The sequence below is a fragment of the Sarcophilus harrisii genome, chromosome 3 (genome assembly GCF_902635505.1).
Source record: "Sarcophilus harrisii chromosome 3, mSarHar1.11, whole genome shotgun sequence".
NCBI classification, from domain to species: Eukaryota; Metazoa; Chordata; class Mammalia; order Dasyuromorphia; family Dasyuridae; genus Sarcophilus; species Sarcophilus harrisii.
The window spans coordinates 588934579-588953872 of NC_045428.1; the positions used below are offsets into that span (position 1 = coordinate 588934579).

The 19294-nt window shown below is 50.8% G+C and overlaps 1 protein-coding gene across 3 annotated transcripts; it reads left to right on the forward strand.

The window, feature by feature from the left end:
* Positions 1-8717: 8717 nt before the first annotated feature.
* Positions 8718-19032, forward strand: LGI4 (leucine rich repeat LGI family member 4). Of its 3 annotated transcripts, none has more exons than XM_031963775.1 (9): positions 8722-9389; positions 9733-9804; positions 10039-10110; positions 10437-10508; positions 10741-10812; positions 11550-11719; positions 14360-14524; positions 14685-15196; positions 18010-19032. In XM_031963775.1, exons 1-9 carry the CDS (start codon positions 9211-9213, stop codon positions 18322-18324), a joined length of 1629 nt encoding a protein of 542 aa, XP_031819635.1. In that variant the 5' UTR covers positions 8722-9210; the 3' UTR covers positions 18325-19032. The 3 variants fall into 3 exon arrangements, with proteins under 3 accessions (XP_031819636.1, XP_031819635.1, XP_031819637.1); XM_031963777.1 differs by having other exon boundaries at positions 8726-9389; positions 14813-15196; positions 18010-18221; XM_031963776.1 differs by lacking the exon at positions 10437-10508 and having other exon boundaries at positions 8718-9389.
* Positions 19033-19294: the final 262 nt, after the last annotated feature.

The following is a 19294-nucleotide window of genomic DNA, read 5'->3' on the forward strand; positions in this document are numbered from 1 at the left end:
AAAAACACAAAAAACCCACAAAACAGAAAGAAAAGCAAAACAAATCAACAATCACAAGCTCAAAACCACAAAACGAAACAAAAACAAGCAAAAAATACACAAAAGCAAAAAACACAAAAAACAAAAATACGCAAAAAATCAAAATACTAAAAACAAGAGCAAAAACACAAGCAAGCAAAAAAACCCACAAAAAACCCACAAAAAACAAAAAAAAACCAAAAACAACACAAAAACACAAATGAAACAAACAAAAAAACCCCGTAAAACCTTCCACCATAAGTAAACCATTCTCTCTTTCTTAAAACTTACAAAACCACAAAGGCAAAATAGAAACCATTAAAATACACAAAAACAAAACCACTCTAACCCTACTTGCCACATCCCAAAATAAACTTTCCAAATACACAACTTTCCATCCTATAATTTAAAAGTAAAATAACAACCACTACTCCCTGTTCAATGAAAAAGCCGTAAAATCAAAAAGCAATCCCCATCCCATCTACCCATCCTCACACTCACTGCCACCACTTCACATGTCTCTCTCACCACCACCACCACTTTCCCCTTCAGCCAACACGCTGTCATCCCAGCGGCGGCCTCACAAAAGCATACCTTTACAAAAGCCACAACATGCAGGCAAACACAAGCCACCACTACACACAAAGACACATGCCATTACGCACCCCAGGCCCTCCACTTGCTCCCTGCCCACTGCCCAACTCCACCTTCCAGCAAAATTTCTCACCCCGCTTACTCACAAACACACAAACCACTTTCCAAGTATTTAGAAACACAAATACCCCACTACTTTTAACATAAATTTACCCCACACCACCAACACCTCTCCAACCCCCAGCATCCTCTCTCTCTTACTCCACTAACTCACCACTTTGCCCGCACAAAACCAAAACACACAGAAAAACAAAAGCACAAACACTCCACTCATCCTAGCAAAATACAGCCAAAATCCCAGTAAAACACCACCCCACAGCAATACTGCAAAATCCCAAAAAATTACATCCCAAAAAACACAAAACTAATCCCACTTAAAACCATCTAAAACCCAGTTAATACCCCACAAAAACCACAGAAAAACCCCTCAGCACAAAATACAAACCAAAACAAAAAGTCACCCAAAACACTGCACAAAACGCCAAAACACACTACAGAAAAAACAAAACACAACACAAACACACACTTACAATTCCCCAAACCAAAAAACAAAACACAAAAACCCCAGAAATCGCCCAAAGAAAAAACAACAAAACAAAAACAAAAACAAAACAAGAAAAACAGACCACACAAAACAAAACAAAAACAAAACACAAAAATTTAAAACGAAACAAAACACAAAAGAAACAAAAAACAAGCAAAATATGCCAGCCAACATACCAGGCCAAAAGCTGCAAAAACCCCATATCGCTCCAGAAAAACACCCCATCCCTGGCAAAAAACACACTCACAATCACACTCACACACACTCATACACTCACACCACTAACACACACTCACACACACTCACATCTCCACTCCCCACACACTCACATCACTTTCCACTAGTATCCACCCCATCCTTACACACACACTCACAATCACACACATATACACTCACACTCACATACACACACTCACTCACAAGCACACTCACACAATCACTTTCACACACAACACTCACAATCACACTCACACACACACTCACAATCACATTCACACACTCACAATCACTCACACACACCTGTCATTCACACACCCACACTCACATCACACACACACTCACACAACACACCACATCCATTTCACACATACACACACACAGCTCACACACACACATTCCACACACACACACCCCATCATTTACACCACAACACACACACACACTCACATCCACTCACATCACATTTCACACACACACACTCACACCACTCACATCTTCCACACACACTCACATCCACTCACACATCACATTTAACACACATACACACACACACTCACATCACTTGCCACACCACATCACCACACACCACACACTCACACACACCTTCATCCACCCACACATGCCTTTCACACACACTCACATCACACACCACTCCTCACACACACTCCCACATCACCCCACACTTCACACACACCTGCCTCACACATCTGGCCACCTTCACACACATACACACACTCACAATCACACTGTCACACATCCACACACCCCTTCCCACACCCACACAAATGCAGCTCATTTCTCAATGTTTAAAACATCTGCTTTTACACTTTCACCCACAACCACCAACACAAACCCAAAATACCATCTCCCTTTCTCCCAAAACCCTCCCCCATACTTCCCCTTCCCCCCACTCCCATCCGCCCCACCGCCAAAACACCAACACCAAAACACTCAACTCCCCTCACTTGCCCTCCTAAAACAGCCATTTCTTTACCCATATCGCCCATCTCAAAATTTCTAAACAATCCGTTAACAACATCCCCAACGCAAACACAAATAAACCGCCCGCCATATCCATTAAAATACTCCCACACAAACACACCATCCACAAACACACCACCAACACCACACCCCATCACTCCACACACTCACACAACTCACACACTCACCACCACAACACACGCCCCACACTCACCACAACACCGTTACACACCACCCCACCACTCCCCGTAACACTTCACACCGCCCGTATGCAAAAACAAAACTCTCTCTCACCTCCCATACTTCCGCCCGCCAACACAAACAACTCCCCTCCATTCCACCAACCGCACCATCCAAAACATAACAAAACTCTCTCTTCCCTCTTCCGCCCCTATGAAAAGCAAAACTAACCAAAATAAAACAAAACCACCCCACCCACCCCATCATCCACCACACTCCCTTACCCCACACACTAACATTCTCTACTCCCAAGCAAACCCCTCCTCCCCATGGCAAAAGCAAAAGTAAAACAGATCCTGGCTGGGGACCTCAGGGCAGGGGCTCACCCCAACAGACCCGTATTCGATCCGAGGCTGTCTGCGCTCAGGGGTCCCGAAGGCTCTGCCGAAGACCCCCTGGGCTGGATGCACCGCCCCCTCCTCCTCCTCCTCCTTCTCTTCCCCTCCCTTTCCCTCCCCTCTCCTCCCCAGGCACTGTAACTGGAGCCCAGGCTGGAGGGAGGCCAGGGGGCGGGGGACTTGGGGGGGTGCGGCCCCCGGCCGGAGCAGGCCCAGGGCCCGTTAGCTTAACTCTCTCCTCCCAGACAAGAGTGAAATGTGCTACTGGCGGGCACCCATCCGGCAGCCAGGGGACCGTGAGGCCGAACTTTCTGGCCATTTGACAGCACACATGGGTCTACTTCATGCCAGGCTGATAGGGCCAGCCCAGCCCCCTCCCCAGGCCTCTCCAACAGGAGCCTCTCTGAACGTTCCAGCAGCTCTGCAAAGGCCTTCACTCACCCCAAAGCCTGCTGGGATTGCCCAGGGGAGAGCCAGGGGCCCCTTCCTCTCCATTTCTCCTCTGGGCAGTGTTTCCCCCCGTTGGGGAGCCCCACTTTGTCCCAAATGTGATGCTTCAGACCCCTGTTCAGTCATGTCTGACTCCTTGTGACCCTATTTGTGGTTTTCTTGGCAAAGACGCTAGAATGGCGGGTCGTTTCCTTCTCCGCCTGATTTTAGGGGGGACTGCTAAAGTGGCTTGCCCAGGTCCCTTAGCCGGTGAGACAGGATTTGAACTTCCAGAAGCCCCTGGGTCTGGGTCAGGCCTCTGCTGCTTCCCCACCCCCCGGGGTATCTCCCCTGTCACCTTCACATCTGGATACCGGACGGCCCGTGGGCCTGGACTGGGCACGGTCCCCAGCTCTGGGGCAGAGCCCCTCACACTCTCCGGCCCCAGTTCACTCCCAGGGTCACTGACCAGTCCTGGTTAATGATCATCTTAATGTTTGAACAGCCCCGGAGGGAGAAAAGAAGCCCTGAGCCTGGGACGTGGCCACCTGGGTACTAGACCGGTCTCCAGGCCGCGGACTTCCTCCCCCCTTCCAAACCTCGACAGGAGCTTCCTCCCCCCCCCTTCCTGGAAGTCTTCCTAGGTTAATCCCGGCCAGTTACAATCAAAAGCCCCCAGCAGGAGCCGAGGGGTCATGGCGCAGGGTCAAGAGCGTAGAATTTGGGGGAGGCCAGAAAAGCTGGTTTGGATCCCCCTTCAAAGCCAAGGTCTTCTGCTTGTTGTTGACATGACTGTGAGCATAAACCTAGAATTCTCTGGAACTCAGTTTCCTTTTCTGCAAAATAAGGGCATCAAGCAGAATGGCCATTTAAGAATGGCCTTAAAGGCCATTTAAGGCTCCCATGACCTAATGGACTCAGGCTGAATGCAATGATTGGCCAGGAGCCTCCGAGGGACAGAACTAAAGAAGCAGCAGGGATCTCTCCAGCAACATCAGATGCTAGAGCTGAGACCCCCGCTGAAGGGGAACTCCCTCCTCGAGCCCCCCTTTTGTATAACTGTCTTCTGTTCTCAGGGGCCCGATATGACTCGAATTACCGTGTATCCGAGTGTGGCTGATCGGACCAGTGGGAGCTCGGAAGGCCCTGACACCGGGTGGACACAACTAGTCCCGGTGAACATTTGGAACGGACTCTCGGAGCCCCAATTGGTAGGAGGGTGACCAGGTGGTGCTGTGGATTGGCACCTGGCCTGGAATCAGGAAGATGAGTCTTCCTGAGCTGTGTGACCCCGGGCATGTTACTTCACCCCATCTGCCTCAGTTTCCCCAGCCATAAAATGAGCTGGAGAAGGAAATGACAACCCCCTCCAGGATCTTTGCCAAGAAAACCTCAAATGGGGTCCCGCAGAGTTGGAAATGCTTGTTTCTGAAACCTGATTTGCACTACAAATCTGAGTCCAGGCCCAGCACTCTAGCCATGGCTGCCCCATCCTTTGGACATCATCCTCCACTTTCTCCTCCTTATCTCTTAGGAAGAGATGGCTGATCCTTCTTTTTGATCTCATCCCCTTCTAACTTTTCGGGGAGATTACTGCAACCAACAGTCAGCCTTTAATCTTCATTCTCTCTTTATTTCCTTAATTCTCTCATCTCCTCATTTTCTCACTCTGTTTTTAGTGGGTTTTTTGTTTGTTTGTTTTTAATATTGAGTGTCTGAGGCTGGATTCGAACTCAGTTCCTCCGGATTCCAGGACTGGGGCTCTATCTGCTGAGCATCTCTTCACTCTTTAACTGTTACCTGTCCACATGGCCCCTATCCTTACAAAAACTCCCATAATGCAACGGCCCCTGCTCCCGTGACTCTAGTTTCCAGCCAAACTCCTAAAGAAAGCCATTTTCAATCAGTGCCTCCACTTTCCCACCTCTCAGTCTTTTCTGAAGCCTCGGCATCCAGCCCCCAGAGCACCCAGTGATCTATTGGACAAGTCCAACGGCCTTTTCTCAAGCCTTCTCCTTCACTTCTCCCAGACAAATTTTGGTTTTGCCCACTCAGGGCTCTTCTGGCCTCTCCTTCTCCACGTCAGACCCCTCCTGTCTTGCTGCCTCTTCACCAGGCCCACTAAGGAGGGCTCCTGCCCCAAGCTCTTCTCCAGCTGTGCTCTCTCACTCAGTGCTCTCACGGACTCCTGGAGATCCCAGGAGCCTCTCTAGACAGCTGACTCGCAGGCCCATTTACCCAGCAGTCACCTCCCTGCTGGGCTCCAGTTCCACGCTGCTGGCTGCTTTTTGGCATCTCAGAGGGAAGCATCCACAATAGAGTTTTCTTCCCATACCCTGTTCCTGACCACTGTCCTTCCAGCCCCTCGGCTTGCAACTCGGGTATGTTATTCCTCCGTGCCTTGTCATTTCTGTGTGCACGACGGCCCCACTTTCTCTCTCCACTCCCATTGCTAGTACCCCCGGACCTCCCACTCCTGCTTCTGAGCCTTTGCCCCGTGCCCCAAATCTCTGTTCATCTCCACCTGTAGAATCTCAGGATTCCTTCAATATTTGGTTAAGTGCTGCTCCCCTAAGGAGACCTTCCCTGGGCCTTCCATGTGTCAGGAAGATTACTTTGCATCTTCTCTGCTTTCTTTCCCTGCTTCCTTCTCCTCCCCCCATCTCTTCTGTCAATATGTTGCTTTCTTTACCTTCCTCTTAGTCTTTCCATCTCCTCTTTTTTCTATCCATCTATCTGCATGCCCTTCTCCTTTCTCCTCCTCCTTTCTTCTTCTTCTTCTTCTTCTTCCTTCTCCCCTTCTCCCCCTCTCTTCACCTCCCTTCTATCAATATGTCTCTCTCCCTCTCTCTCCTTTTTCTTGACTGTTCACTTGTATGTCTTCTCTCTTTTTCTATCTTTGTCTCTCTGTGTGTCTCCTGTCTGTATATCTCTTCCCTCTCTGATTCTCTTTACTATATATATATGTGTGTGTGTGTGTGTGTGTGTGTGTGTGTGTGTGTGTGTGTGTGTTTATAAACACATATTTTATATATATACATATATATGTACACATTATAGTCTTTTTCCTAGACTTATTCATTTTATTTTTAATTTGTGGAATAAAACAAGCCTTTCCATAACAGAGTATAATAAAGTATGTTTACACATAAAACTGCAAATCTATTGTGCTATAGATATACCAAGAAAAAGCCGGGCAGAAGCAGGCTGGCATATATGTGCCTATATGTGCAGGGTGTGTGTATGTATGCATATATACATGTGTCTATTTCTGACCTTATCATTCAGTGCAAACTGTCGCCTGCAGAACTAGTGCAGATCTCTTCCTTGACAAATCAAGGCCTTTTTGAAATGGGCCCTTTTCTGCGCGTGCTGTCCCCCTCACTTGAATGGAAGCTCCTTGAAGGCAAGAGCTGCTTTTGCTTTCTCTCTGTCTCAGTCCTTGGCATGATGCCGGTCACTAGTAAACACAATAAATACGATCTTTAAGGTCCTCTCTAGGTCTAACATTCTGCAGACCCCTCCCTCCGTAAGATCGCAGACTTATCATGGACCTGAGCCAGCCCCTCATTGTACAGAGGGGGCCCAGAGAAAGAATATGACCTGCCTTAAATCATGCCGGAAAGAGAGAGTGGCCGAGGGAGGATTTGAACCCACCACCCCATTCTCTTCTCACTACACTGTTACATTTAAACCTTCCCCTGTTCCTTGGGTCTGTGGTGTTTCTGATTTTCCCTAAATAAAGGCTGTGAGCCCGTGATTCTAGGATTCAGCCATCCATCAGTCTGTCTCCTCATTAATTCTGGGAGGGGGGAATCCAGATCCACGTTTTCTCTAGATGGGATCTGCTAATTCACGGCTCAGATCCTAGGAGCACAGAGCCGGATCCCTGTAGCTATTGACTCCAACCCATAGATCCAGGAAATGGAGGCGCAGAGAAGTGGCGCGTTGGCTAGAAAGGGTCCGGGTGGGATTTGAACCTGGACAAATCCTTTACTTCAAGCCTTGAGCTCTCTCTGCTACCCTGTGCCGATCCACAGCTCATCCGGCACTGCTCTGAGATGCAGGGGCTTGTCCAGGGTCACACAGCCAGCCTGTATCAGAAGAAGGCTCCGGGCCTAGGCGCGTTCTCAGAATATTTATTCTCCAAAATGAGAAAATTTTCATTCATGTAAAATAAGTTATACCAGCACTTGACCTTTCGCTCATGCGTCGGAGCAGGGGAAGAGTGCTTTGGAGTAATAGACTGAGTACCAGCTTTGGAGTTAGGAGGATCCAGGTTCGAATGCTGCCTCTTTCTAAGTCTTAGTTTCCATATTTGTATAAGAAGAAGGTTGGATTAGATAGCCTCCAGGATCTTTCCCCACTCTAAATTAATGACTTTAATATAGTAGACTAGGAATGGCTTATATTAATAATAATCATCTCGGGGCATCTAGGTGGTGCAATGGATAGAGCACCAGCCCTGAAGTCAGGAAGACCCGAGTTAGAATGTGACCTCAAAGATTTAACACTTCCTGGCTGTGTGACCCTGGGCAAGTCACTTAACCCCAATTGCCTCAGCAAAAATAAATTAATGATAACAATCTCAATTTACACAGTACTTTAAAGCTTGCAAAGCACTTTACCCATATTATCTCATTTTGTCCTCACAACCACCCCAGAGGTAAGTGCTATTAGTATCCCCATTTTACGGATGGGGAAACAGAGGCAGACAGAAGTGGGAAGTGCCGGAGGCCGGGGTACTCAGGGCTCGCTCGGGGTGGGATCGGGGTCTCCCTGCCTGGGGCCTGCGGTCTGAGCTGGAAGCTCAGCCTTCAGTTCCCTTCTGGTTTGATTTCTCAGAAGGGAAGGGCGGGAAGGGAGCTCAGCGCCGGCACTGTCCAGCAGAGGGCAGCCTGGAGCCGCGTTTCTCACCGCGGCCGGACTCGCACAGAAAACCTCCCGGAGGCTGAAGTCCCTCCCCCCGCCTCCCCCTGCCCCTCCCCGTAACAGGGAGGGCTCCGATGGCTTCTGTCCAGAGGCTGGAGCTGAGGAAGGAGTGATGTTTATCTCAGCGGTCCCTCAGGCGTACAATGCGCTTTTCAGTTTGGGAAGCACTTTCGGAAACTTTAGAGGGGCGCTCTGGGGTCCGGGGTCCCCCCCTGGGGCGACGCAGACCACTGCTCCTCCCGTCCCCCCTCACACACAACCTCGGCCCCTCCTTTTCTGAGCCTGAGGCTCCTGGTCCTCTGCGCCACCCCGCCCCACCCAGCCCCCAGCCCCCAGTCCCCAGTCCCCCAGCCCTCCTGCCCCGGCCTCCTTTGGTGCCCTTTCTTCCTGCTTGGGGGTGGGGGGGAGGCTTGGGGTCCGTTCTGTCCCCTCCCTGGAGGCGGTGTCTTTCCTAATGGTCTCTGACCCTCCCCCCTCCGACATCCTCTCCCCCCTCACCCCGCCACCCCTCAACTCCGGCCTGAGTCTCTTTCCCAACCCCTCAGGGAGAAAGGGACTGGAGGAGGGAGCTAGTGACAGACAGGGACCGGAGACAGAGGGCTCGGGAGGCAAAGGAGAGGCCCAGACAAAGGCAGCCAGAGAGGGAGGCGGCCGGGACTGGGAGATAGCGCTGCCCTGGGCAGGAGGAGGCAGGGGCTGGCCCAAACCGGCCGAGGCCGGAGGCCGGGGGGGCACGCCGAGGCAAGGGCAGGGCCCACGGGCCAGGGGCCCCAGGGAGCCGGCCTGACGGGCCTGGGCTGGAAGGTAGAGGAAAGGAGGCGCCACCACAGACCCGGACCCACTCGCGGAGACACCATGGGGGGGCTGGAGGGAGCCAGGCTGCTGCTGCTCCTGCTGCTCTTAGGGGGGGCAGGGACGGCCTGGGAACCACACAAGGGGAAGTGCCCCCCAAGTTGTTCCTGTACCAAAGACAGTGCCCTGTGCACCGGCTCCCCCCACGTGCCCGAAGGCTTTCCCCCTACCCTGCTGTCCCTGTGAGTCTGCCCAAAGCCAAGTTGGGGAGGGGGTGGCCCCTGGGCTGGGGGCTGGCTGCTTGGATCCCCGAGGGGGAGGGCAGCAGTTAGGAGACCGGCCTCCCTGAGGAAGGAGGAGATGGATGGCTGAGGCAAGGGGTGGGGAGGGAAGCCGAGACCCCGGAATCCCAGGAAGAATGGAGAGGGAGACAGGTAGAGGCCCAGCCTCCAGGGCCCTTGGAGGATAGGGAATGGATAATGGGGTCTTCGAGGGGGTGGCAGCTTGGGTCCTCAGAGTAGAGCTGGGAGCGAGGAAGCCCGACTGGCTGAAGCGCTGACCCGGGCCACCTCTCTGTCCCCCCAGGTCTCTGGTAAGATCTGAAGTGACTCACCTTACCTCTGGCAGCTTCCTAGAGGTCCCTTCCCTGCACCTTCTGTAAGCTGCCGGACTCTGGGACAGACAGAACGCCCACCAGGCGTGCTGGGAGAGCGGGAAGGGAGGGAGGGGACTGGTGGGGGCTATTAATGTGTCTCTGGAGCCGGGCCAAAGTGTGTGGGAGGGGGAGCTGGGGTCCAGCAGCTTGGAGGGGGAGGGGGAGGGGGGAAACGAGGACAGAGCCCTCTTCTCCTCAGTCCGGCGCTGGGCCCCCAAAGCCCCGCTCCTTCTCAGTCTCTTCACAGCCAACACCTTCTCTGTGATTGGAGATGATGCGTTTGCTGGGCTCTCCTACCTCCAGTATCTGTGAGTGGGGCCTGCATGGGGTTGGGGGAGGAGGGAGACTGAGAGTTGGGCTGGTGATTTTCCCATGATTCCTCCCCAGCTCACCTTACCTTTCAGAGTGGGAGGATGGGAGAGGGGTGTGAACTAGAGCCTTAGGAGAGCTGGGTCACCCCGACTCTCCCTGTGATCCCAGGCCAGTCAACTTGCGCTTCTAGGCTCTAGTCACCCCTACTTTGAAATGGGAAGGAGGTCTCTGATCCCACCTGCCTCATGGGAGGAGGCTTCTGGGGGGCTGCTGCTGGGTCCCTGAAGCTGGGGTTACCCCTGGGGCCCCCTCTTCTCCCCAGGTTCATTGAGGACAATAACATCAGCTCCATCTCCAAGAATGCCCTGCGGGGGCTGAGATCCCTCACACACCTGTGAGTGTCCCAGTGCCATCTCCCTTTACCCAGAAACCACCCGAGATGTCCCAGGCAGTGACATGGAAACTCCCCTGAAAGTATTTCCCCCAATCACTCTGGAGCTGCTCTCACCCCAGGGTCCCCTTGGATTCTTTTGGGTCTTACCAGTGCATGCCCCGTGCCCTGAGGCCACATGAGGAGGAAGTGATGTTAGCTATGTCTCCCCATCTTTTACTTCTCTGCACCCCAGGAGTTTGGCCAATAATCACCTGCAGACACTGCCCAAGTTCCTGTTCCGAGGACTGGAGACCCTGAGCCATGTGTGAGCCACAGGGAAGGAGAGGGTTGGGGTGGGAACAGGAAAGGGCGTCCTCCCATAAGTGTCCTTCAACTTCTGGGAATGAGATGGAAAAGCTGGGTATAAGGTGAAAGCTGCGAGCTCTAGAGAGGAGTTAGAAGCTGGGGACATGAAAGGAAAAGAGAGAAAACTGTCCTCATAGAGGAGGCAGCAGAAAGACTCCTGACTTGGGAGTCAAAGAGTCTGGATTCAAATCTTGCCTTTTCTACTTACCGCCCAGGTGACTTTGGACAAGTCACTTAACCATAGAATTAGGTGGCCTCGAAGGTCCTTCTGAATTCTGCCTTGGAGTTCATCCATCACTAGGGGAGCTTTAAGGAAAAATTCAGGGACCACTCGTCAGTGCCATGGTCCAGCTTGGAATAATTATGATGTGGAGTGGTCCCCACCTGGACATTCAATGATTCCGGAAGAGACAGGCTGGGGACACAGAAAGGGGACAGTTTGAGCACATAATTAATGATGGCGAGATTTGGATCGGAGGCTTCTCACTGCTTACTACTTCTGGGATCCTGGGCTAACCCTTGATATTGCTGGACCTGTTTGCTTAATTAGCTCATATCTAAAAATCTCTTCCAATTCTAAATTCTGTGAAGCCAATCAGAAAGCCCAGATCATCACGGGTGGCATCCCCCAGCAGGGGCTCAGAAGGAGGAATGGAAGGCCCAGCATCCTTTCTCTTATTTTCACCCCCCCCCCAGGGATCTTCGGGGAAACCCCTTCCTCTGTGACTGCCGCCTGCTGTGGCTGGTCCTGTGGCTGCCCCGAGTGAATGCCAGCGTGGGAGCGGGGGCCTGTGCTGGGCCCCCTCCATTAGCCAATAAACAGCTCCAGCACCTGGACCCGGACACCTTCCACTGCAGGACTGTAGGTATGACTTTTCAGGGAAGCCCAGATCATGAAGGCAGGAATGGGGCGTGTTCATTCAATGGGCCTTTTCTTTTTCTTTTTTTTTTTTAATGTCATCCATCATTCTTCTTGTTTATTTTTTTATTATTCTCCCTATCTTTTTTAGAATAGCCTTTTTATTTTTCCAAATACATGCAAAGATAGTTTTCCACATCTGCTTTTACATAACCTTTCAATAAGCATTTTTAAGTGCCTAATGGGCACATCATCTCCTCTAATAGAATGGAAGATTTCTAAAAGTAGAGACACTTTTTCCTTTTTTTTTTTTTTTTAATATATCCCCAGCTCTTAGCAGTGTCTGGTACCTAGGATGCCCTTAAAAAACTGATTGTTGATTGATCCCAAAGCCACCTGAGGCAGCTGGTGGCTCAGTGGATAGAGCACCAGGCCTGGAGTCAGGGAGACCTAAGTTCAAAAGAGGCCTCAGATACTCATTAGCAAGTCATTTTACCCTTGTTTGTCTTATTCCACTAAAGAAAGAAACGGCTCACAGCTCTGGTATCTTAGCCAAGAAAACCCTATGCACAGTATTGGTAAGATATGTTCCATGGGATCACAAAAAGTCAAGACATAATTGAATGACAAGAGGGATGCAATCGTGGCACAGTGACTAAAGAGCCAGGAGGCAGGAAGGCCTGAGTTCAAATTTCACCTCTGCTGCATATTGTCCCTATGACCCTGGACAAGTCACTTATGCTCTAAGGAACTAAGACTCTTCAGTTACAGAACAGATGCCATCTGCAGTGATGAATGGTATTTCCTCAAGATGAGGTCCCTACACTAATGTTCTAGGCTCTCTACTGGGGCCACAAAGGGGGAAAAAACCCTCTGCTTTCCAGAAACTTATGCTCTATGGAGGAGGGGAGAGATATGGCTGAGATTTGAGGGGAGTAGAGGCCAAAGGTCAGGATGCCGAGTTTCTGAAAAGCCCACTCACTGACCAAGGGGCTGGATCTCAGCATCCTTGAGAGAACTGGGAACAGGTCAGCCAGAGTGGTTGTTTGGCTAACCCATTAAATGAAAAACCAGATAATGGAAGTACCAAAAATGAAATAATCCCCATTTCCAACAAGTTTACATGTCCGTGGGAGAGATGAACACATTATAAAATACATGAGGGGCAAATTTAAAGTTTGTAGATATATTTGTATATGTGTTATTATCATAATATTATCGATATCCACATATTATGGTAAGGTATATTTATTTAAATATATTAAGTATATTTAAATTATATATAAGGGAGTTTGGACACTTGTAGTTGGGAGAAGGGACATCAAAAAATGCAGAAGATGGCACTTAAGCTATATCTCCTCGGAAGAAAGGGACCCTGTGAGAAAGCTATAGGAAAGGAGTGCCTTCCAGGCCTGGGCGACAGCCAATGAAAAAGCACCAAGATGGGAGATGGAGTATCAGGACCGAGGCCAGTTTGCCTAGTTGGCAGGGTGTAAATGTTAAGTGAAGCCAGAGAGCAGAGGTTAAGGTTCCCTGGTGCTTGAGCAAAAACTTTCTTATTTAAAATTATTTTTATCTTTTCTCAATTACATATAAACAAAATTTTTAAAGATTTTTTTTTTATTTTGAGGTCCATATTCGCTTCCTCTCTTCCCTCTCCTCTCCTTGAAAAGGCAAGCAATTTGATATTAACCATTCCTGGGTTGTCATGCAAAACATTTTCGTATTGGTCATGTTAACAAAAGAAAACGAAGACCAAAAAGTCCAAGAAAAATGAAGCTTTAGAAAGTGAGCTTCCGTTGGTACTGGGAGTCTCTCTTCCCTCTGTATTGCCAAGAAGAGCTAAGTCAGTCCTGGCTAATCATCATTACGATGTTGCTCTTACTGTGTACAGTGTTTTCCCGGTTCTGCTCATTTCACTTTGCATCAGTTCCTGTAGATTTGCCCCTGATCATCATTACAGTATTGCTCTTGTTGAGTACAGTGTTTTCCCGGTTCTGTTCATTTCACTTTGCATCAGTTCATGTAGATTTGCCCCTGATCATCATTACAGTGTTGCTCTTGCTGTGTACAGTGTTCTCTGGGTTATTTCACTTTGCATCAGTTCCTGTAGATTTGCAGCTGATCATCATTACAATGTTGCTCTTGCTGTGTACAGTGTTCTCCCGGTTCTGCTCATTTCACTTTGCATCAGTGCGTGTAGATTTCGTGTAGATTTGCCCCTGATCATCATTACAATGTTGCTCTTGCTGAGTACAGTGTTCTCCCAGTTCTGCTCATTTCACTTTGCATCAGTGCGTGTAGATTTGCCCCTGATCATCCTTACAATGTTGCTCTTGCTGTGTACAGTGTTCTCCCGGTTCTGCTCATTTCACTTTGCATCAGTTCCTGTAGATTTGTCCCTGATCATCATTACAGTGTTGCTCTTGCTGAGTACAGTGTTCTCCCAGTTCTGCTCATTTCACTTTGCATCAGTTCCTGTAGATTTGCCCCTGATCATCATTACAGTGTTGCTCTTGCTGTGTACAGTGTTCTCCCGGTTCTGCTCATTTCACCTTGCATCAGTGCGTGTAGATCTCCCCAGGTTTTTCTGAAAGCACCCCTCAGCCCAGCCGGAGCTGACTCCTCCTCCTGTTGCCCTTCCTAGAGCTGTCCTGGTTCCAGACTCTAGGGGAACCAGCGCTTGGTGTGGAAACCTTCTCCTACCTGGGGGAGCCGCACGTGGTGCTGGCCCAGCCCTTCGTGGGCAGGTGCCTCTTCCTGGTCTGGGATTACCTGCAGCAGCGCTTCCGACCAGATGGAGAGATCCCAGGTGAGAGCCTGACCCTCCCCCTCGCCAGCCCCTTGCCCTGGCTTCCCCTCCCCCCCCGCCCCGCCCAGACCCTGCCCTCCCGCGCCCCCGCCGCCCGAGCCCCGCCCCGTTCCGGGTGCCCCACCCCGTGACGTGCCCTCCTCCCCTCCCCTCCCGCCAGCGCCGTCGGTGGTGGCCTGTAAGCCCCTGGTGCTAGGCTCGCGGCTGTTCGTGCTCGTGGCCCGGCTGTGGGGGGGATCCCAGCTGTGGTCCCGCCCGAGCCGGGGGCTGCGTCTGTCGCCGTCCCAGGCCCTGGCCCCGGAGCTGCTGCTCAAACCCAACGACGCCGAGCTGCTCTGGCTGGACGGGGAGCCGTGCTTCGTGGTGGCCGAGGCGTCCAAGGCCGGCCGCACCACCCTGCTGTGCCGCGACGGGCCGGGCCACGGCTTCTACCCGCGCCAGAGCCTGCACGCGTGGCACCGCGACACGGACGCCGAGCCCCTGGAGCTGGCCGGGGAGCCGCACCTGCTGCTGGCCTCGGCCTCGCAGAGGCCCGTGCTCTACCGCTGGCAGCACGGCCGCTTCTCGCGGCGCACCGACGTGCCCGAGGCCGAGGACGTCTACGCCACTCGCCACTTCCAGGTGGCTGGAGACGTGCTGGTCTGCCTGACCCGCTACCTGGGCGACTCCATGGTGAGGGCCGCGGGCGGGGGCCCAACCAGCTTTGGACCCGGCTCTCGGAGGAGGGAGGGGCCGGCCTCGGGGTTGGAGTGGAGAAGGACAGGGATCAAATCCGAGCAAGTCCCAGTCTCCCCGAGTCACCGCCCCCCTTTAAAAAAAAATGGCATGATTGGACAGAGCTGCCGGTTTAACCAACGGAGCCTCAGTTTCCTGACCTGTAAAACAAATAGGCTGTATTCCACGGCCTCCAAGACCCCTTTCAGCTCTTGCTTCCTGAATTTGATATCCTTTCCAGACCAGAATTTTAGGATTAACACCCATTGGCACCAGGCCCCCAGAGTTTTCTTTTGGCAAGGCAATCCGAGTTCAATCCAGGGTCACAGCTAGTGTCTATGGTGGAATTTGAATTCGGGTCCCCTTGATTCTAGGGCTGGTGCCTTATGCACTGTATTATCTAGCTCCCACAAGGCCCCAGATTTGATTTCTTGCTCCTGAAGCTGTTTCTCCTACTCTTTATTCTGCTCTCATAAACCTCACAGGCTGCCCTAGTCCCATTTCAGACCCCTTTAACCACCAATCAATCCAGGAGCATTTATTAGGCACCTTCTCTGTGCCAAGCACTGAGAATAAAAGGCAAGAGGCTAAAATCCTCCCTGTCTACCACCAGCAGTGTAATGAGGAATTCATTATGTTCACAGGGCCCGCCAGTCCATAGCAGCCAGCATTTATAAGCTCTTTAAGGCTTGCTAATTGCTTTACATTTATTTTCCCACTTGATGCTCACAGCAGTTCTGGAAAGTTGGTACTATTAGTATCCCCACATGAGAACCTAAAAGCTAAGTGAGGTTAAGTTAAAGGAAGGAAATACACATTTATTAAGTACCTACTATGTGCCAGGCACTGGGGCAAACACTTGACAAATATTACCTCATTTGATCCTTACAACAATCTTGGGAGGTAGATGCATTATGATGTTTATTTTATAGTTGAGGAAACTGAGGCAAACTGGTTAAAGGACTCCTCCAAGGTCACCCTGATAGTAAGCATCTGAGACAGGATTGGAATTTGGAGCTTCTTGATTCCAGGCCCAATGTGGCCTCTCTATATAAATATATTACAAAAGAGATACAACGTGACCTGAAAGAGAAGGCACTCATGGCTAGAGGGGTAGACATAGATATGAGGAAGGAAGGAACGATGGGACCCAGCAACTGGCCAGTTAAAAGATCCTGGCGTGGGATATGAAGAGTTTACCGACTACCAGCTAGGAAAGCCAGATTAGCTGCCACCATGGGGACAGAAGGGAGTGATGTGCTAGGTCTGGAAAGAAAGGTGGGGGCCAGCTTGGATGTCCAACAAAAAGCTTATATTTTATCTTAAATGGTTATTTAAGCCTTGGGAAGATCTGCTTGACATGAGTGGAAAAGGTGGCTCAGATCTATTTTTGAAAAGGGGTAACTGTAAGGATTGGGGCTTGCCCTCAGCAGCAGGAGGGACAATTACATGTGCAGAGGGGAGGTGGGAGGAAGATCGGTTCAGGCAAGGGTCCACCCTTTGTTAGTTGAGCTGGCAGAGGGGTGGAGTGTTAAAGAAGGGATCTGTGGGTCAGACTAGTCATCCTTGACCTCAGGAAGCTCGGTCTTGTTGGGGAGGCTGGATTTCTGCATGCAAAGCACAAGGAAATGATCTAGGATCCAACCATATGGGATGGACCAAAGGTGCTCAGAGTAAGGAAGTAGCCTTGGAGTTCCAGGAAGGGGCAGTTGGGAGCAGGTGGATCATGAGCCAGGATGACACCAGGAGAGGGCAGTGCCAAGTGGGCTGATAGCTCTAGCAAAGGCTTCAGGGAACAGATTTGGGGGATAGGAAGAGACCAATTTGGATGTAAGAGAAAGCTGGAGAGGAAGTCCAGAGCAGATGGAGGAGGCTTCCCAGCTAAGGAGCTTGGCCTCCATCCCATAACAGAGAGAGGCTCATGTAGCAGAGTCCGGCCTGTGGAGGCTGGAATCCCAACTGTTCCGCTTCCTCCTTGGAGGACTTTGGGCAGGACACCTCACCTCACTTATCTCCTCTGCAGAATAAGGCACCTGGACCCTTCCGCTCTATTTCTAATGAGCTTTGTTGAAAGCCACTCAGTGGATTAATTTATAAAAAGGGGGATAAGGATACCTATTGTTCCCTGTGATTATCCTAAGTGGTTGGATCAGGAAAATGATTAGATTGACCTGTGAGGTATAAATGGGAATTAAACAGAAAATAGGGTCAGGGAGGCCAGTAAGGAGGCTGTTAGAATAATCCAGACTAGAGGGACAGTTAAATGACACTGCAGTAGACAGAGTACTAGCCCAAGTCAGAAGGACTTGAGTTCAAATAGGACCTCAGACACTTACTAGGCTGTGTGACCCTGCCTTTGTATCTCTAGTGCTGGCAGTTAATCGATCAATGCACATTTATTTATTAGGCATTGATTATTTGTCACATACTATGAAAAAGTGAAAATGTTCCCTGTACTCAAGGAGCTTACATTCAACACATACATATATAGGTACCCAGAGTACCTATGGAGTACATCCAGAGTATGCTTAGAAAGATAGGATTGAGAGAACCAGGAAAGGCCTCCTACAGGGTAACATGTGAACTGAGCCTTGAAGGCAGCAAAAAGATCGAATCCTAGGTGAGCAGGGTTGCTCAGAAGCTTCCCTACAATCTGAGAATGCCATAAATCCTACCCTTCCCCCCTGCCCTGCCCCTCCCTTTACTCCCAGAAGTCCCAGAACAGGGGACTCTAGACCACTGCCTCCCAACCCTGAACTCCATCTCTGCAGGTGATGCGCTGGGATGGGTCCATGTTCCGTCCACTGCAGGCACTGCCCTCCCGAGGTTCCCTCATCTTCCAGCCATTGCTCATTGCTGGGGACCAGCTAGTCCTGCTGGGGAGCGACTTCACCTATAGCCTGGTGTTCCAATATGAGCCAGACTCGGGGCTCCTGAAGCTGCTGCAGGAGCTGGGGCCTCCGGTGCCCTCGGCTCCCCGGGCCTTCTCTTTCATCTCCGTGGCCGGCCGGAGGTTTCTCTTCACTGCCAACTTCAAGGGCCCCACCCAAGTCTACCAGCATCTCATCCAGGACCTCAGTGCCTGAACAGGAAGGGACGGAGACCCCCACTCCTTCTCCCATGAGCCCAGAGGGGCTGGGAAATGTGACTGCATCTCAACATGGAAGAGCCCGGTGCTGGGAGGTCAGGAGACCAAGGGTCACTCCGCCACAACTAATTTACTGAGCGAGTCCAGTCTCTTATTTGTTCTAAATTTCCTTTCTTGGAAAAAGGAAAGGGATTGGACTGGTGACCTTTAAGGAGCCCTCAGTTCTAGCATCCTGTGAGTCTTTGAAAGTTGGGTGAGGATGGGGCTGAGGAGACACTCCTTGGAGGAGTTAGTATGGCATAATGGAAATGGTGTTTGAAGTCTTGGGTTCTATTCTTTGCTCCACTTCATCTATGAAATGGGTTGATGGCAGCAAAGGGTTGTCTTGGATAATCCCAAAGGACCCTTCCAGCTTTTAACGCCTATGACCTAGAAGTCTATTGGGACTGTCCCACCGAACACTCAGATTCTGAGACCGTGGCCCAGACAGTGCCCCTGACCCTCCTGGCCACTGAGGGGACTTGCCTTCTGAGAAACCACATATTGAGCCAGAGACTCCCAATCATCGGGAAGCTGCCCCTGACATGGTGGCAACTGGGTAGCAGAGAAATGGCAGCGATAGACCAGTGTGGCCAGCTCTGGGCTCGGAACTAGGAAAGCTCCGTTGGAATGTTCCTAATATTAAATTATGGGATTCTGAGCACAACATTTAATCTCTCCATGCTTCAATTTCCAGATCTGTCAAATGAGGATTTTGTGCTTCCACCTCACAGGGGTGTTGTGAGGAAAGTGCTTTGTAAATCTTAAAGCACAGGAACCTGAGTAGTTTTTGCCTGTGGGAAGGATGGGGATAGAAGAGTGCCTTGGGATACAGGCCCAGAAATGTTCCTTGTGCTTGCATAGAGGGATGGCTGATGTTTTGGGTCTCTAGGGTTGAAGAGAGAGGGGGGGGGTTGTGGTTTTTGCTG